The sequence below is a fragment of the Vipera berus genome (genome assembly GCF_964194415.1).
Source record: "Vipera berus genome assembly, chromosome: 7".
Lineage (NCBI taxonomy): Eukaryota > Metazoa > Chordata > Lepidosauria > Squamata > Viperidae > Vipera > Vipera berus.
This window is the reverse complement of record NC_138209.1, coordinates 17,594,631-17,610,431: the sequence shown is the minus strand read 5'-3', so window position 1 is coordinate 17,610,431 and position 15,801 is coordinate 17,594,631. Positions and strand designations below refer to the sequence as shown.

The 15,801-nt window shown below is 37.3% G+C and overlaps 1 protein-coding gene across 2 annotated transcripts in view; it reads left to right on the top strand.

The window, feature by feature from the left end:
• The window catches only part of UNC5C (unc-5 netrin receptor C), a gene marked incomplete at both ends in the record, with an annotated part of 343,544 nt that overhangs the window by 291,187 nt on the left and 36,556 nt on the right, over nt 1-15,801 (top strand). Inside the window, 2 exons of one of the 2 annotated variants that reach the window (XM_081333055.1) lie at nt 9,478-9,534; nt 12,226-12,417. In XM_081333055.1, coding sequence (XP_081189181.1) covers nt 9,478-9,534; nt 12,226-12,417 — 249 coding nt within the window. The remainder of the gene's footprint in view (nt 1-9,477; nt 9,535-12,225; nt 12,418-15,801) is intronic. The other variant, XM_081333056.1, reaches the window with a different exon arrangement.

Sequence of the window (15,801 nt, the reverse complement as noted above, 5' to 3'; positions counted from 1 at the left end):
ATCAAGGCAGAAGGAGTGACCTCAAGCCACTAGCCATCCCCAGGGTGGTATCACTCTCTTAGACCCTTGTGCTAATTAAGATTTTTTTGCTTGAGTTAATTATGTCCAAGTATTTTACAGTTGAGAGGTGCACAGTTGTTCATTTATAATCTGAAATATGAGCCAGCCCAGGGGTGTATACAGGCTATACAGACTATAATAAAATAAGTTAAGATATCATCTCTGCATCCCACATAAAAAACAAGTAGATCTTCTATTGCAGCATTGTAGCTGTCATCTTGACTTTTTAATCACTCCTTAATGAGACCTCTAAAAGTTTTGATTTGCCACCCATGATTTTCATATCCACCAATGTTTTACAGTTTTTTGGCTCCACCAATATTCTTCAAGGCAAGTGATTAACTAAAGAGGGGCTATTCTTTTCAGCCACAGGGTGCAATTCTGCATAGAGACAAAATAAACACTGCCTTTAATGCCTAGCATGCTGGGATTTTTTTTCCTGAATAAGAAACCGAAAAACCCCATTGAAGCAAATGAAGGGGTCTTTTCTGCTTGCAGAATAAAGCACCAGCCTACTTAATCTCCTATGGGTTTCCCAAACAAATTTCACTAAATATTGTACATTAAAAGTAATATGTAATTTGCCACACTGCATGCATTATTATTAGATTAATCAAAGTCAAACTTAAACTAGGTTATAATCTTTTGCTAAGCAATGGTTTGTTTAATGCCTTAATGCTCACATGTAACAAAAAGCCATACATATCACCATGACTAGCTGATTGTGAATTTATCTATTTATTATTCCACCTAGTAATTATACTACGGGATACTAAATATGCTAAGATTTCTTACAAAGAACAATTTTTCACTGGTGGCAATAGTCTTATAATACCAGTGCTCCATTGATATGATGAAGAACGAAGAATGTAAATGAAACAGGCCTCTGGTACCTTTCTCCCTCTCTTTCCCTTCAAGAATCTTTCTTACAACCACAGTAGTTGGCCATAATGTGATTGCGGCTATTTTTTCCAGTTTTTAAGTTGGGCAAAGCAGCAATAGCATGCAGTTGTTAAAGACTCTGCAAGAATGAAAGTTATAACCTTTCGTATAATTTATATGAGCAGAACTAAGAAAACAGATTTGTTTGGCAGATCATAAATAGCCAAATGAAACATATAACATCCAACTCCTATCAAGCTTTTAGTCCAATCAAGAGAAAGAATTAGTGCCGCTTTGTTCCTCTAGCTTAGAGATGTCAAACTTGCGATGTCGCGCAACGTATCGGAGCTTTTTCTCCATTGCCGGCAATGGAGCGGGCGCAGTTTCCTGATGACGCGTCCGCAGTTTGACACCCCTGCTCTAGCTTCATCAGATATCTTTCCTATACCTGCAATTACTGTTCTATCCTTGACTCTCTTGACTAATTAAAACAGACTCCTAAACTGTTCATTTAAGTATGAACCATCTTGTTGCAAATTTTAAGTCTTCATCCTGTATTGCCCATCTGAATTAGAGAATAATGCAGTCATTTAGGGTCTGCACAATTTAGAAACCCATATTAATGCATCTCAGGTGGCTTTTCAATGTCACTTTAAATACATCCAAAACAAGAGAGCTTATTGCTTTCCTAGATAGTTCTACCTGTTACACAGTTCCATCTCTACTCTTCCATCATGCTGAAAAGTTCTTCCAATTGTGCAGCCAGTTAATATAATCTTGGTTTAGGATAATCTTGTAAATCAAATGTCTACTTTAACATACACGTTTCCTCAGTTTCTAGTTAAATTCAAATTAATGAATTACTCAAGATAATAGATGAACAATGCAAGTTCTGACATAAAAGGTATTCATAGTACTTAATTTATTATTATTCATATTAATCAGAATTCAGTACTTGCATTGAAGGAAAGAGGGCAGGAAGTAGTCAGAATGATTGGGTACTTCTAAAAATCCAAGAACTCAAAGCATGTATGGATCCTGCCAAATGCTATTATCTCTTCTCCACTCCTTTGCCATTCCTCTCTACCCTGCTACCTTCCACACCATCTGAATTGCAGTGATGGTGACAGCTGCTTACCTCTATTCTGACAACAGCACTTTATATGGGTGCAACCATTACTGAGGAAGTAATGTAGTACCATATGATCACCCAAAGCCAATTTAAATGAACTGGCCAAAGAATCACTGAACTGCCTCATCTTTTCTGTACAATCAATCGCACCTTTCCTGCACAATCCACAAGAAGGGCTGCTATGTAAACAAGATATCTTAGTAAATCTTGGTCACATTTAGAAGTATTTTCTTTGCAGTTTATTATTCACTACAGTTATATCACTCAGGCAATCAATAAGCTCTTTCATACATCTATCCCTATTCCTGTGTAAAATAGCAGTCTGAACTGGTATTGATTTCTCTTGGAATAAAAACTATGGAGCTTTCCTTTCCCCTCTCCATTGCTTGTAATTACTGTATTTTTCACCCAAAGCTGTAGTTTCTTCTTACTGCTAACTGTGATATTTCTGGTTCAACTTGGCCGTCACATTTATTCAAACTAATGATCTTGCCCATACACTAGCGCTCGCTCTCTCTCTCTCTCTCTCTCTCTCTCTCTCTCTCTCTCTCTCTCTCTCTCTCTCTCTCTCTCTCTCTCTCTCTCTCTCTCTCTCTCTCTCTCTCTCTCAATCCCATTCTGTAGTTAGTATTTCCCCCTAATGTGAAAGGATGAATAGTCAATAAACCAATTCCTTCACAGAGAGTGAATTAGAAAACTAGCTATAGTGCCATTATTAGAGGAGGTTGCCTAAGTAGACAACAACATTCAGGTGGAAACTTTACAGTTATTTAATTGTTATAAGGGATTTAATTAGACTTCACCCATATTGTATGTTGACCGACAAATTAAAAACTATTCAGTTGCCCTCCAGAATAATTAATTTTACTATGAACTTTTTTTCTTTTTGCAAATAATACCAAATATCAATGCTGTATACCTCGGTAAAAAGAGCTAGTTGTAAAAGGGCTAGAGGGATTTTTTTTTGGGGGGGGTAAAGTTTAGTAAATATATCATTATATTAAATTACATTTGTACCAATATTCATGTCAGATAACAAAATGGTAGCTAAAATATTTAGGGCTGGCTAGAAACAAAATAGCAACAAACTTCATTCAGAGAAATAGATTAACTCGTCTTTCTCTAACTTTTTTTAATCCAGTGGGTCAATTGTTGTTTTTCGCCATTTCTGTCCCTGCCAGATTTTTTATTTTTATTGTTTTCCATCAGCTCACACACTCCATGGTCCACTCTTCCTCCTTTTCTTGACACAGATCTTAACAAATGTCTTGACAAACCAGATTCCAGCCACTACCCATATTTTTTTCAGCTCTGTCCCCATCAAGAGTCCAAAGGAATGGCCTCTGTTGGAGTAGCCCTTTCATGCTGACCTTGCCAGCATCAACTTCAGTATCCCAAACAATGATTCTTTTAAGCCTTATCCCAGGAAGCTGAAACAGGAGCAGTTTCCCACAGGTAGCAAGCAGATAAAAAGAAAGCTAGAGGATGCAATACGCTTTCCTTCTCCTTGTCCTCAGCCTGGGCCAAGAGGGAGCTTTTTCTTTGCAGCTTCTACTTAAAGAGTAGGATACAGTGGTAAAATAATTCCAAAACACATCCCAGGCCAGAAAAATTCTGTTATAATAAGATAATGGAGCAACACTCCTAGCCAACAATAAGATGAGGAAGACTACTTTGTTCTTTTCCCATAAAAGGACTGCAATTGTTCTACCTGAAAAGTGCCATTCATGTAGCTACTTCTTGATTTTGTCCATTTCCAAGTTGGCCAAGTCAGTGTACATAGTTTTTTTTCTCTTTTCTCTTTATAGCTCTCTCTTGTGTTTAATGACTATTCTTAAAGCTCTCTCTGAGTCTTGTGACTGGATGGAGATTTGAACAGAGATTTAATCCTATTTGATAAGATGTTAATATCCTACTGGCATTTCAAAAAGGGCATTTCATTCTCTTCCCAAATGACTTTTAATTAAAGGCTGCTCAACAAACTTGTCTTTCATTTTCCTTTATAGTCTTAACCTATTCATCTTGCTTTTGGCATCCTTGAACTTTTTTTTTTTTGAACATACAAATTGCCTTAATACCCGGTCTGTGGTCAATCACGAAGCATCAAAGCTGATCATTTTTGAAAATCAACCATGAGATTTTTACAATATTATACATATGCATGTCTTGCATTTCTCCAAAGAGAAATGTATAATTCCTTAATTAAAAGAAAGATTTAAAAATAATAGTCATGTTTAGTTTGAAATTGGGGTGGGGGAAGATTTAATAGCTATTATGTGATAACTATGTGCATTTTTTTATTTGTCTCTAAAGTGTGGGATGACATTTCCACTGCTTGGAAGGCAGGATTCACTTAAGCTTAACCTCAGAAAAAAGTCAGTATCAAATAGATGAGTAAATAGCTGGAGAATCTCCTGAGCTTCATATTCCAAGGTGATCTCTAGTTGGCAATAATTAGCTATTCAGAAAAAAGATAAGTGTATGTGATTTATTGCTAGTATATCTGGTGTCAGCACTGACCTATGGCATCATTAGTGCAAACCAAAGTCTTTCTGATTGATGATGATTATGTGCCTTCAAGTCAGTGTTGACTCTTAGTGATCACATAACTGGATAGATTTTTCTCTAAGATGCTCTGTGCTCAACTTGCTCCTTCAGGTCTTCCAATGGTTCACCCATTCCTTGTATAATTGAATCTAACCCACGTTGCTACTCACCCTCTATTTTTCATTCCTTCCATCTTCCCTAGCATTAGTGCAAACCACTCCCCCCCCCAAAAAAACCCAAAGCCTTTCTAAGCGGGTGGGGGGGAGGAAAGAAACTGAATTTGAATTTTTCTCAAAAGGAATTTGAGAAAAGGAGGAAAGGAAGATTTCTGATGCTGCCTGCCAGCTCCCCAAAAGTGAGAAAGTGAAAAAGCCAGCAGAAAATTGAAAGTCCTTACAGTTGTCATTGTTGTTGTTGTCATTCTGTTTTTCTCTTTAGGTAAGGAAATATATTTGAAACAATGACCCAGTGGGGCATGTGCATGCATGCATGTATCATTAGTGCTATTGTATTATCCATAAAATCGGAAGCATTATACATCCCTGAAAAAATGTGACTGCCTTTCATGTTCCAAAATACCTCTCTGCAATCTTAAAAATCAATTATTTTGTGCAAATGTACACCAACATTCAGAAATCATAGTCCTTTGAAATATATGTTCATTTATGTCCTAATTTACAGAATTCTGATGGCAGTTTCCCTGATTTTGAAAGAACATTCCAGAGGCGGATGAAGAATTTCAGCATAACAAAATTATCCTATTTAGTTCCTTCTGAATTAGTTTTATATTAAAAAAAAATCTCTAAAAGCCTGCAGCAAAATTTACTGTTTGCTTTCGAAAGCTGACTGCTTGTTTCTCTTAAATCAGCATGTTTCATTTGGTTCCTCTTTGGTTATGCCTTCCTAGATCAGTGTTTAAGCACAAGGCTATTATATGTATTTAATTTCACTGAAAGATCCCTTAGTGCAGAGGTCCCCAACCTTTCGGGCAGCAGGGACCGGTTACTTGGAGAGACGTTTTTCTGCGGACTGGAGGGTGCATGGTTTTGTGTGCTGCCTGCATCCTGCGGATGGGGCTTTACTTGTTTGGGTGGACTGGTTGCTGGCATGCAAATTAATGTGATGCATTAATTTAAATGCAGGGACATATGTAAACACTGTATTAATAGCACTGGAACTACTCTAGTACTAAAGACACAAGAAGTTAGGGGGTAAAAAATACAGAATCCTTGGGAAATGTGTTGCTTCTTAAAAAAACAACAACCACTTGAGGCTTTTTAAATTACTTTTTCTCCCAAGACAAGTTGTTGACTGCAACTCAGCAGCTCAAGTCTCAGAGCAGCAATGCCCAGAAATTATTATGGAGTCAAATTAAGCAGCAGCTTTTTATACATTTACTTGAGGTTTTTTTTTTTAATGTGATGGTGTTATCAGAAGAACCCCAGGTACCTACCGTGCAGTAGTGCTGAGACCATGAGCAAAATAGATCAAGGAAAAAGAACAAATCCCAGCTTTACGCTACTCTTGCTTTGAAGCTCGGAGAAAAGTCATTTTTCTGTTATTACAGGTACTAATCTCACCAGATTTGCCTCATTATCTGAGGAAAATGCCCTTTCTTATTATGTAAAGATCAGATAGAGAAGCAGAAGAGGGGAAAACGCCACTTTTGAAATTCTCATATTTGTGCAGAAGCAATTGTCAACTGTCAATCATGTGTATTCTCACAATATTTTTCTTCGCTGGTCTTTAAATGCTCTAAGAAAAATTATTCTTAAAATGAGTCCCTGTTCTCCAGGGTGTATGTGTGCTGAAACGGCAATGAAGAAAATCAAGTTTGTTAGCTACTTTTTCCCCAGAACAGTTACTAAAACAGGCAATAACTGTTTTAGTTACTGGGGTTTAGACATTTTGTTTTTCCAGTCCCACAGAGCTACAAAAATTAGGTTTGCACTTATCAGCAGCAATTTGAATTTCAGTGTGATCCTCAATCTGTCAACTAAAATGATTTTAGATATTCATATCACTTAACCTCTTATGTCTTCCCAATTCCATCTGTTGCATCTACGTGTTGCATCTTCTGGGCGTAGGTGATCTATCAATAGCGATATTGCAAATAGGATCCCCTGGAGTAATACATATTCATGATGTCACCTCCTTGATACTCGCCAGCCTTTTTTACCCACTTCATTATTTTTGGAGGGAAAAAATGAAAATGAATATTATTATTCAAGAAAAGAAAGTACCCAAGTGGTTGTTTGCTTCCGACCAGTGGTTGTTTGCTTCAGACCTGTGTTTGTGATTAATGACATTTTTAGCCAGAAACCAACATTTACTTTCAGCAAAAATTGCACATTGTGGATAATGGCTTCACTTAACAAGCCTTTTGTTTGCTTAATGACCACCACAAAAAAATTGTAATATCAGGTCGGTTACATGATGATCTCTTTATGACCATAATTCTGGGCTCAATTACAGTGATAAATCCAGGACTACCTGTAGCTATAACTTAAATTTGTGCATGGCTTGGGACTTCCCAATGTGGATTTATTTGTTCTCTTTATTCAGGCAGTTGGAATATGGGAAGAATGACTTATCTGGAAGTACTATCAAAGCAAACCATAGCACCTCAGAATTGAAGCAGAAGTTTTTTAAATCCAACATAGCAATGTAATATTAGTTTAGCGATTCTTGGAATGAGAGATGGGCTGACTGTGTTTGTCCCTGACAACTCCATACTCTTGAGTAAAATAGCACTTCTCAGCTGAGTGGCAAAAGAGAGAGAAAAAAGGAGGACTTTTTGAGGAACCTTGTGGCAACACATGCCAATGTCAATATCAGTGGCATAAGGAACAAAATTGTGAAAATATATACTTAGGAGCATTTCATAATGGGAGTATATTAGATACTGGATATTTCCGAATAGTGTCAGCTGAAATCAATTTTTTATTATGGATCATGACCATGCAAATTCTCAGAATTATGTACAGTAATTTCAAAACTAGGCTGATTCAATTTCAGAAATTCATAGGTTTTCCCACTTTTTTTCTTTTTCTTTCTTTTTTTTTTTTGAGCGGGGGGTTTAAAAAGAAACTTATACCTCTCTTGAAGCTTATTGTTATTAATGTAAGGTACCATAATATGTGTCATTGTTGAAAACTATGAGCAAGAAGCCACAAACATAAAAATATCTGTGTAGGTTGGTAGGTTGGAGAAGCATATCCTGTGTTTGCAAATGCTACTTGTGCAGCAATATTTGAGCATCAGCAGTTACATATGCAATGGAATTCCCTTGCTTAATGTGTATCATGTTCCTAGTTTGTGAAGGATAACTGCAAAAAATGGTCTTGCACTACTTGGTCAAAAGAAAGTGAAAACTTGAAAGTAAAATTTTATAAATTGTGCTTTCCTTATTGAAAATCATGCTAAAGCATGAAAATTGTGAAAGTTGTTGGTTTTCATACTTTGATCCATGTGGGCCTTGAAGATAATAGATCCATGATGTAAGGATTCTGTAACAAGATGGATAAACTGATTGCCATTTCTCTATAGGAGTGTAGCCTACATTGATGAAAAAAACCTTTTTTAATCATCAAATACTAAGCAATATTATATTGAAATTTGTGTTATGGCTTATCAAAGTGGCTTCTGTTTTTCAAACTCATTCTCATGGTATTTTAAAATGTCTTCAAAATTTAATTGCTGAGAGATGGACCTGGAATCCAATATTTTAGATGGAAAAAAAAATTCCATCATTTCAGGTTTCTTTGGATTTTGGTTCCTTTTTTTAAAAGTAAGTAAGCCAACGTCCTCCCAGCTGTTTCCTTGATTCTGAACATGCTTATTTAGAAGTACAATTTCCACTCATCACAGTGGGAATTTGGTTCCAGCTAAATGTTTCTCCATTGGCATAGACCAAAAAAACAACAGCTTTTTTTCCCCTTTACTACACAGCTTCAGAGCAAATTGCTCGAGAGAAAAAAACAGATTGCTTGAGAATTGCATTATCACTAAAAATCAGGGGAAAGTCACTTTTCTTTCTATTTGTTTCTTGTAGGAAAAAAAATGTGTTATAGTTTTGTCAATATTACACAAAGCTTCAAAAATCTAAAATAAATTACTTTATGATGTCAAGGTTCCTATTGATTTTCTAATGATCTCAAATGGAACATATGCCTTTTCCAACTCTCTGGCAAATTGCTTGCTCCCCAGAGAACAGAATTGGATTTCTATTATAGGGAAGGTTAAAGACCATTCCCCTGAAATCTAGGGGAAAAGGAAGAGTGGAGGGAATGATGCTTTTCCATGGGTTGAACGCTTGGCAAATGGATATTTAACCTTTGACCATTGAAGGCAAGCCTCTTTCAGTTCTATTAGACCAGCAGCTAGCTTCTATAATTAAATAAAAAACTATTTAGAGTCCTCTGAATATATCCTGGGAATTAAAGCATATGGCAGGAATTGGGAGGAAGAAGACTTTCCATATGCTAATGATCCTTGATGTCTGAAATAAATTAGATCCATTAGAGTTTATGCTCAATAAAAGAAAGATTTTAAGCACTCCAAAGTTAGTGACTCGAGACCAATTTTTGGCTCTGAAATTCAATCTGTCTACTTATTAATTTCTTAGTAAGACTATTGAGCAGACAGGAGATGCAAAGTTGTAATAGTTGTGCTGAATCTGAATTTTAAAATGCCATGAGTTTCCTTTTCCTTTCCTTCCCTTTTCCTTTTCCATTCCTTTTGTTTTATTTTTAAATTAAAACATTTGTGTGTGACTGTGGGTATGTGTGAATGTATGTGTTTAAAAGCTCCCTGTGTTAATTTGATTTTATTCCCATCTTTTTTTTCTTTTAAAGGTTTCATTTACCCTATTTCAACTGAACAGAGAACCCAGAATGAATATGGATTTTCTTGTAAGTGTTGCTTGATAATATGTGCTTGGATTCTGATTAGCTGATCCAAGAGTTACTTTCCGCCAGGTTGTACAAACATTGGGGAAGAGAGGTTCAACTTCTTCAGAGTTATGTTTTGCTTGTTTAAGAGTGAGTCTTAAACTTGAGAACAAATTTGAGAAAGGAAGGTTAAAAAAAAAATCAAAGAAACCAAGATTCCAGCAAAGCACTGGACAATTGCAACATTTTAATTTGATTAAAGAGGGGAAATGGTTCCCTCGATGACTTTCCTTCCCCTTTTTTTTTCCATGAAAGCCATTTCTGAAAAATAGAATAAAATAATAGCATTTTCAAATGCATTTTTTGAGTTCCATTAAGTAGAATACATTGAACCTGATGTCTCTTGATAATCTATTGGTGTTCACCTATGCTTTTAGGAGTTAAAGAAAATCAAAACCAAGTATATTTAGAACATGATCTTTTCTTTTAAGAAGGTATTGCCTATGCGAATAAGGAATCCAATTTAAGCATATAAGTATAGTTAAATATTGTAATATTGGTCTATTTAAAAATAAGTAAAATATTTTCTGTTCATGAAAAAGTGCATCATATTTATGTCACGTAGGCATGGTTTTTGGAAAGATTTCTTGAGGGAAGCAATGGGTTGGCAAGTAATATTACAGTGGGATTAGTGAAGAAGATGTGTTACAAACGTATAAGTGAAAAGATCACCAAAGCTGGTCTAGTTCCCACAACAGAACCATAGAAAATTCTACCTTGCTGTTATTGTTTTTAGTTTGCTCATATACATTGTGAAAAAATTTAAAGGATAAATATTGAGATTTAGAATAAATGTAGAATAAACTATGAACACAGTAGGATGTTGATTACGTTCAACTTCACCTCACCAGCATTGTGGACTTCATCATACTGGCCTACCTTATAGCACTGTATATAAGTGCTATATATATACAATAAAGTCAATGTGGTGTAGTAGTTAAGATGCTGGACTATAATGAGATAGATGAGACAGACCTGGGATCTAATCCAGCCTTATTCATGGAAAATTGGGGACTTTGAGACGGTCACTTGCTTTCAGCCCAAACCTAGATATACTGTAGGAGTTTGTTGGATAAAATAAAGGGGCATTTCATAAACATTGTCTTGAGCTCTGGGAGAAAAGATGCAATATCCATCTAATGAATTAATGAATAATTATATGCTTGTTAAAGTTCTACCAGGTCTTTCAATAAAAGCCAAATTAAATCAAACCAAACACAAAACTTGCAGGGGAGCTCACAATCAAACTAAAATAACTCCAACCGACAGCAACTTCATAAAACCACAATTGTAAAATGAAAACAACAGAACAGTAAGAGCTCATCAAAGAATACACACACACACACACACACACACACTTACAAACAAATTGGAGGTCAATTGTATTTTAAAAGACTGGTAGAAAGAAGAATTGTGCCTGATGCTTTAAATTTAAACTTAACTTTAAAGACATTCAAATGGTGACAGTGCTTCAAGGCAATCAAAGAATACATCACTGGTCACCTCATTTGGAAGAATAGGCTCCAGGGAAGGAGGCTGATTATGCATGGAAAATATTCATACGGCAAAAATACAGGGCCTTAAATATTATTGAGTTAGATGGCTTTGGCTCTAATTTCATTCTTCATCTCAATACATTCCAGAAAGCTATCCAAGGCATGTTGAGGTATCAGCTTGTTCTGTTGGTGTTAATTGTTGTTTTGTTCTTGAAAGTTGTCTAAAGCAGAGGCTGTTTGGATTTTCATGTCAGACCATATTTGAAACAGGAGGAACAAATCTGATTTGGACAGCTGCCTTAGGCTCTCTTGACAGATTGCAGACTTCTTGCATTCTGTCAGCATGCATAAAACTGATATTCTCAAATCTGAAGTTTACTATAAATCACAAAAAAATAGAAAATATGATTTTTTTTAGAAAAGAAATCAGTGCTGTATTAGAAACATGTTTTGAATTTTCTGACAGTATGATATTTTCTTCCACATTTCTAATGTTTCAATAGTCACCTATAGTCTTAGAGCAAAGTTGCATATTTGGGATTTAAAAAATAGATTCCCCACAGCTTGTCTGGGGTGCATGTCAACAATGTATAGATATTTAAAATTTCTTTAGGCAAAGTATATGCAGCCACCCCAACTGATGCATACATACAGATGCATACGCTGATCCACAGAGACTCAAAGAAATAAAATACACATGCACATTTGAAAAGTATCAACATACAATTACTTGTATGTCTCCATATTATGGAGCTCTGTCCTCAAAGTATTTTCCTTTAAGAAGTAGGCAGATTGTCTATCACATATGTCACCATTTCCCATTTATTTTTTTTAAGATTTGGTTACTTTTAAAAGTAAAGCTTCAGTATGCCAAAAGGAAAAATAGCCTCTTTTATTAACAGGTGCCCTGCTGAATAAATTAGCACTGAAAAGAGTGCTAAATGGCTCTCTTGATTAAATTTGCCTCGACAGTCTAGTTACAAATAGTTATGACTAAAGCTTTGAATATTTTTTCCTCCTTCCAAAATCATGTGACAGAGCATTTGATTTCCAATTAACTTGCACAACTATAATAAATATCTATAGGAGCTGATAGAAATATGTGGGACAATTAATGTGTTCTACCTTTGTGTCCCAATTTTTTTCCCCCTCATAGCTGCTCCTGATTCGGATGATGTCGCTCTCTACGTTGGCATTGTGATAGCTGTGATTGTGTGCTTGGCTATTTCGGTAACTGTTGCATTATTCATATACCGGAAGAACCATCGAGACTTTGAGTCAGATATTATAGATTCATCAGCACTAAATGGTGGATTTCAGCCTGTAAATATAAAAGCTGCAAGACAAGGTTTGTTTCCAGTCACTATTAACAAAATTTAAACAAAAGCTGCATGACAAGATTTGTTTGTTTGTGTCCAGTTACTATTAACACAATTCAGAGTTATGCCATAAAGCAGATTTCTCCAAATAAATGCCCTGTAGATAATAAATTCATCTAGAAAACTTAATCTATAAGGGCTAATGTCACTTGGCCTTCTTCTTCATCTTCCTTTTTTAAAAAAAAAACTCATTACCTTTCCTTTCATCTTGTTGTTGTTGTTGTTGTTGTTAGTTGCGAAGTCGTGTCCGACCCATCGCGACCCTATGGACAATGTTCCTCCAGGCTTTCCTGTCCTCTACCATCTTCTGGAGTCCATTTAAGCTCACGCCTACTGCTTCAGTGACTCCATCCAGCCACCTCATTCTCTGTCGTCCCCTTCTTCTATTGCCCTCAATCTTTCCCAGCATTAGGCTCTTCTCCAGTGAGTCCTTCCTCCTCATTAGGTGGCCAAAGTATTTGAGTTTTAGCTTCAGGATCTGGCCTTCTAAAGAGCAGTCAGGGTTGATCTCCTCTAGGACTGACCGGTTTGATCGCCTTGCAGTCCAAGGGACTCGCAGGAGTCTTCTCCAGCACCAGAGTTCAAAGGCCTCAATTCTTTTGCGCTCAGCCTTTCTTATGGTCCAACTTTCACTGCCATACATTGCAACTGGGAAGACCATAGCCTTGACTATACGCACTTTTGTTGACAGGGTGATGTCTCTGCTTTTTAGTGTGCTGTCTAGATTTGCCATGGCTTTCCTCCCGAGGAGCAAGCGTCTTTTAATTTCTTGACTACAGTCCCCATCTGCAGTGATCTTGGAGCCCAGGAAAATAAAATCTGTCACTACCTCCATTTCTTCCCCATCTATTTGCCAGGAATTGAGAGGGCCGGATGCCATGATCTTGGTTTTCTTAATGTTTAGTTTCAACCCAACTTTTGCACTCTCCTTCTTCACTCGCAACAAGAGACTCTTCAGTTCCTCTTCACTTTCTGCCATTAGAGTGGTATCATCTGCATATCTTAGGTTGTTGATATTTCTTCCAGCAATCTTAATTCCAACTTTTGACTCCTCTAGCCCTGCCTTTCTCATGATGTGCTCTGCATATAAGTTAAATAGGCAAGGCGACAGTATACAGCCTTGCCGGACACCTTTCCCAATTTGGAACCAATCAGTGGTTCCGTGTCCAGTTCTCACTGTTGCTTCTTGGCCCGCATATAGGTTTCTCAAGAGACAAATAAGATGTTCTGGTACTCCCATCTCTTTAAGAACTTGCCACAGTTTGTTATGATCCACACAATCAAAGGCTTTAGCATAGTCAATGAAGCAGAAGTAGATGTTTTTCTGGAACTCTCTAGCTTTCTCCATGATCCAGCGTATATTGGCTATTTGATCTCTAGTTCCTCTGCCTCTTCGAAATCCTGCCTGTACTTCTGGTAGTTCTCGATCCACATACTGCTGGAGTCTAGCTTGTAGGATTTTAAGCATAACTTTACTAGCATGAGAAATGAGTGCAATGGTGCGATAGTTTGAACATTCTTTGGCACTGCCTTTCTTTGGAATTGGAATGTAAACTGATCTTTTCCAATCCTGTGGCCACTGTTGAGTTTTCCAAATTTGCTGGAAAATTGAGTGTAGCACTTTTACTGCATCGTCTTTTAAGATTTTGAATAGCTCAGCTGGAATACTGTCACCTCCACTAGCTTTGTTGTTGCTCAGCTTTTCTAAGGCCCACTTCACTTCACATTCTAGGATGTCTGGCTCGAGGTCAGTGACCACCTCATTGTGATTATCAGGGACGTTAAGCTCATTCTTGTATAGTTCTTCTGTGTAATTTTGCCATCTCTTCTTAATCTCTTCTGCCTCTGTTAGGTCCCTGCCATTTTGGTCCTTTATCATGCCCATTTTTGCATTGAACGTTCCCTTCATCTCTCCAATTTTCTTGAAAAGATCTCTGGTCCTCCCTATTCTATTGTTTTCTTCTATTTCTTTGCACTGTTCATTTAAGAAGGCATTCTTATCTCTTCTAGCTATTCTTTGGAATTCTGCATTCAATTGGGCGTATCTTTCTTTATCTCCCTTGCCTTTTGCTTCCCTCCTTTCCTCAGCTATTTGCAAAGCTTCCTCAGACAGCCATTTTGCTTTCTTGCATTTCTTTTTCTTTGGGATGGTTTTGGTTGCTACCTCTTGTACAATGTTGCGAACCTCTGTCCATAGTTCTTCAGGCACCCTGTCTATCAGATCTAATTCCTTAAATCTATTTGTCACCTCTACTGTATATTCAACGGGGATATGATTTAATTCATACCTGACTGGCCTGGTGCTTTTCCCTACTTTCTTCAGTTTAAGCTTAAACTTTGCAACAAGAAGCTCATGGTCTGAGCCACAGTCAGCTCCTGGTCTTGTTTTTACTGACTGTATAGAGCTTCTCCATCTTTGGCTGCAGAGCATATAGTCAATCTGATTTCTGTGTTGACCGTCTGGTGATGTCCATGTGTAGAGCCGTCTCTTGGGTTGTTGGAAAAGAGTGTTTGCTATGACCATCGTATTCTCTTGACAAAATTCTATCAGCCTGTGCCCTGCTTCATTTTGTACTCCAAGGCCAAACTTGCCTGTTATTCCGGTTATCTTTTGGCTTCCTACTTTAGCATTCCAATCCCCCATGATGATAAGGACATCATTTTTTGGTGTTAGTTCTATAAGGTGCTGTAGGGCTTCATAGAACTGGTCAATTTCATCCTCTTCAGCACCGGTGGTTGGGGCATAGACTTGGACTACTGTGATATTGAATGGTTTGCCTTGGATTCGAACTGAGATCATTCTGTCATTTTGAGGATTGTATCCCATTATTGCTTTTCCTACTCTTTTATTGACTATGAAGGCTACTCCATTTCTTCTGAGGGATTCTTGCCCACAGTAGTATACCTGATGGTCATCTGAATTAAATTCCCCCATTCCTGTCCATTTTAGTTCGCTGATACCTAAGATGTCGATGTTCAGTCTTGACATCTCTTGTTTGACCACGTCCAGCTTGCCTTGATTCATGGATCTTACATTCCAGGTTCCTATGGAGAAAAAATCTTTACAGCATCGGACTTTCCTTTCACCACCAGACATATCCACAGCTGAGCGTCCTTTCGGCTTTGGCCCAGTCGCTTCATTCTTTCTGGCGCTACTAGTACTAGCCCTCTGCTCTTCCTCAGTAGCATATTGGACGCCTTCCGACCTGAGGGGCTCATCTTCCAGCGTCATATCGTTTTGCCTTTTGGTACTGTCCATAGGGTTTTCATGGCAAAGATACTGGAGTGGGTTGCCATTTCCTTCTCCAGTGGATCACGTTTTGTCAGAACTCTCTGCTATGATCTGTCCGTCT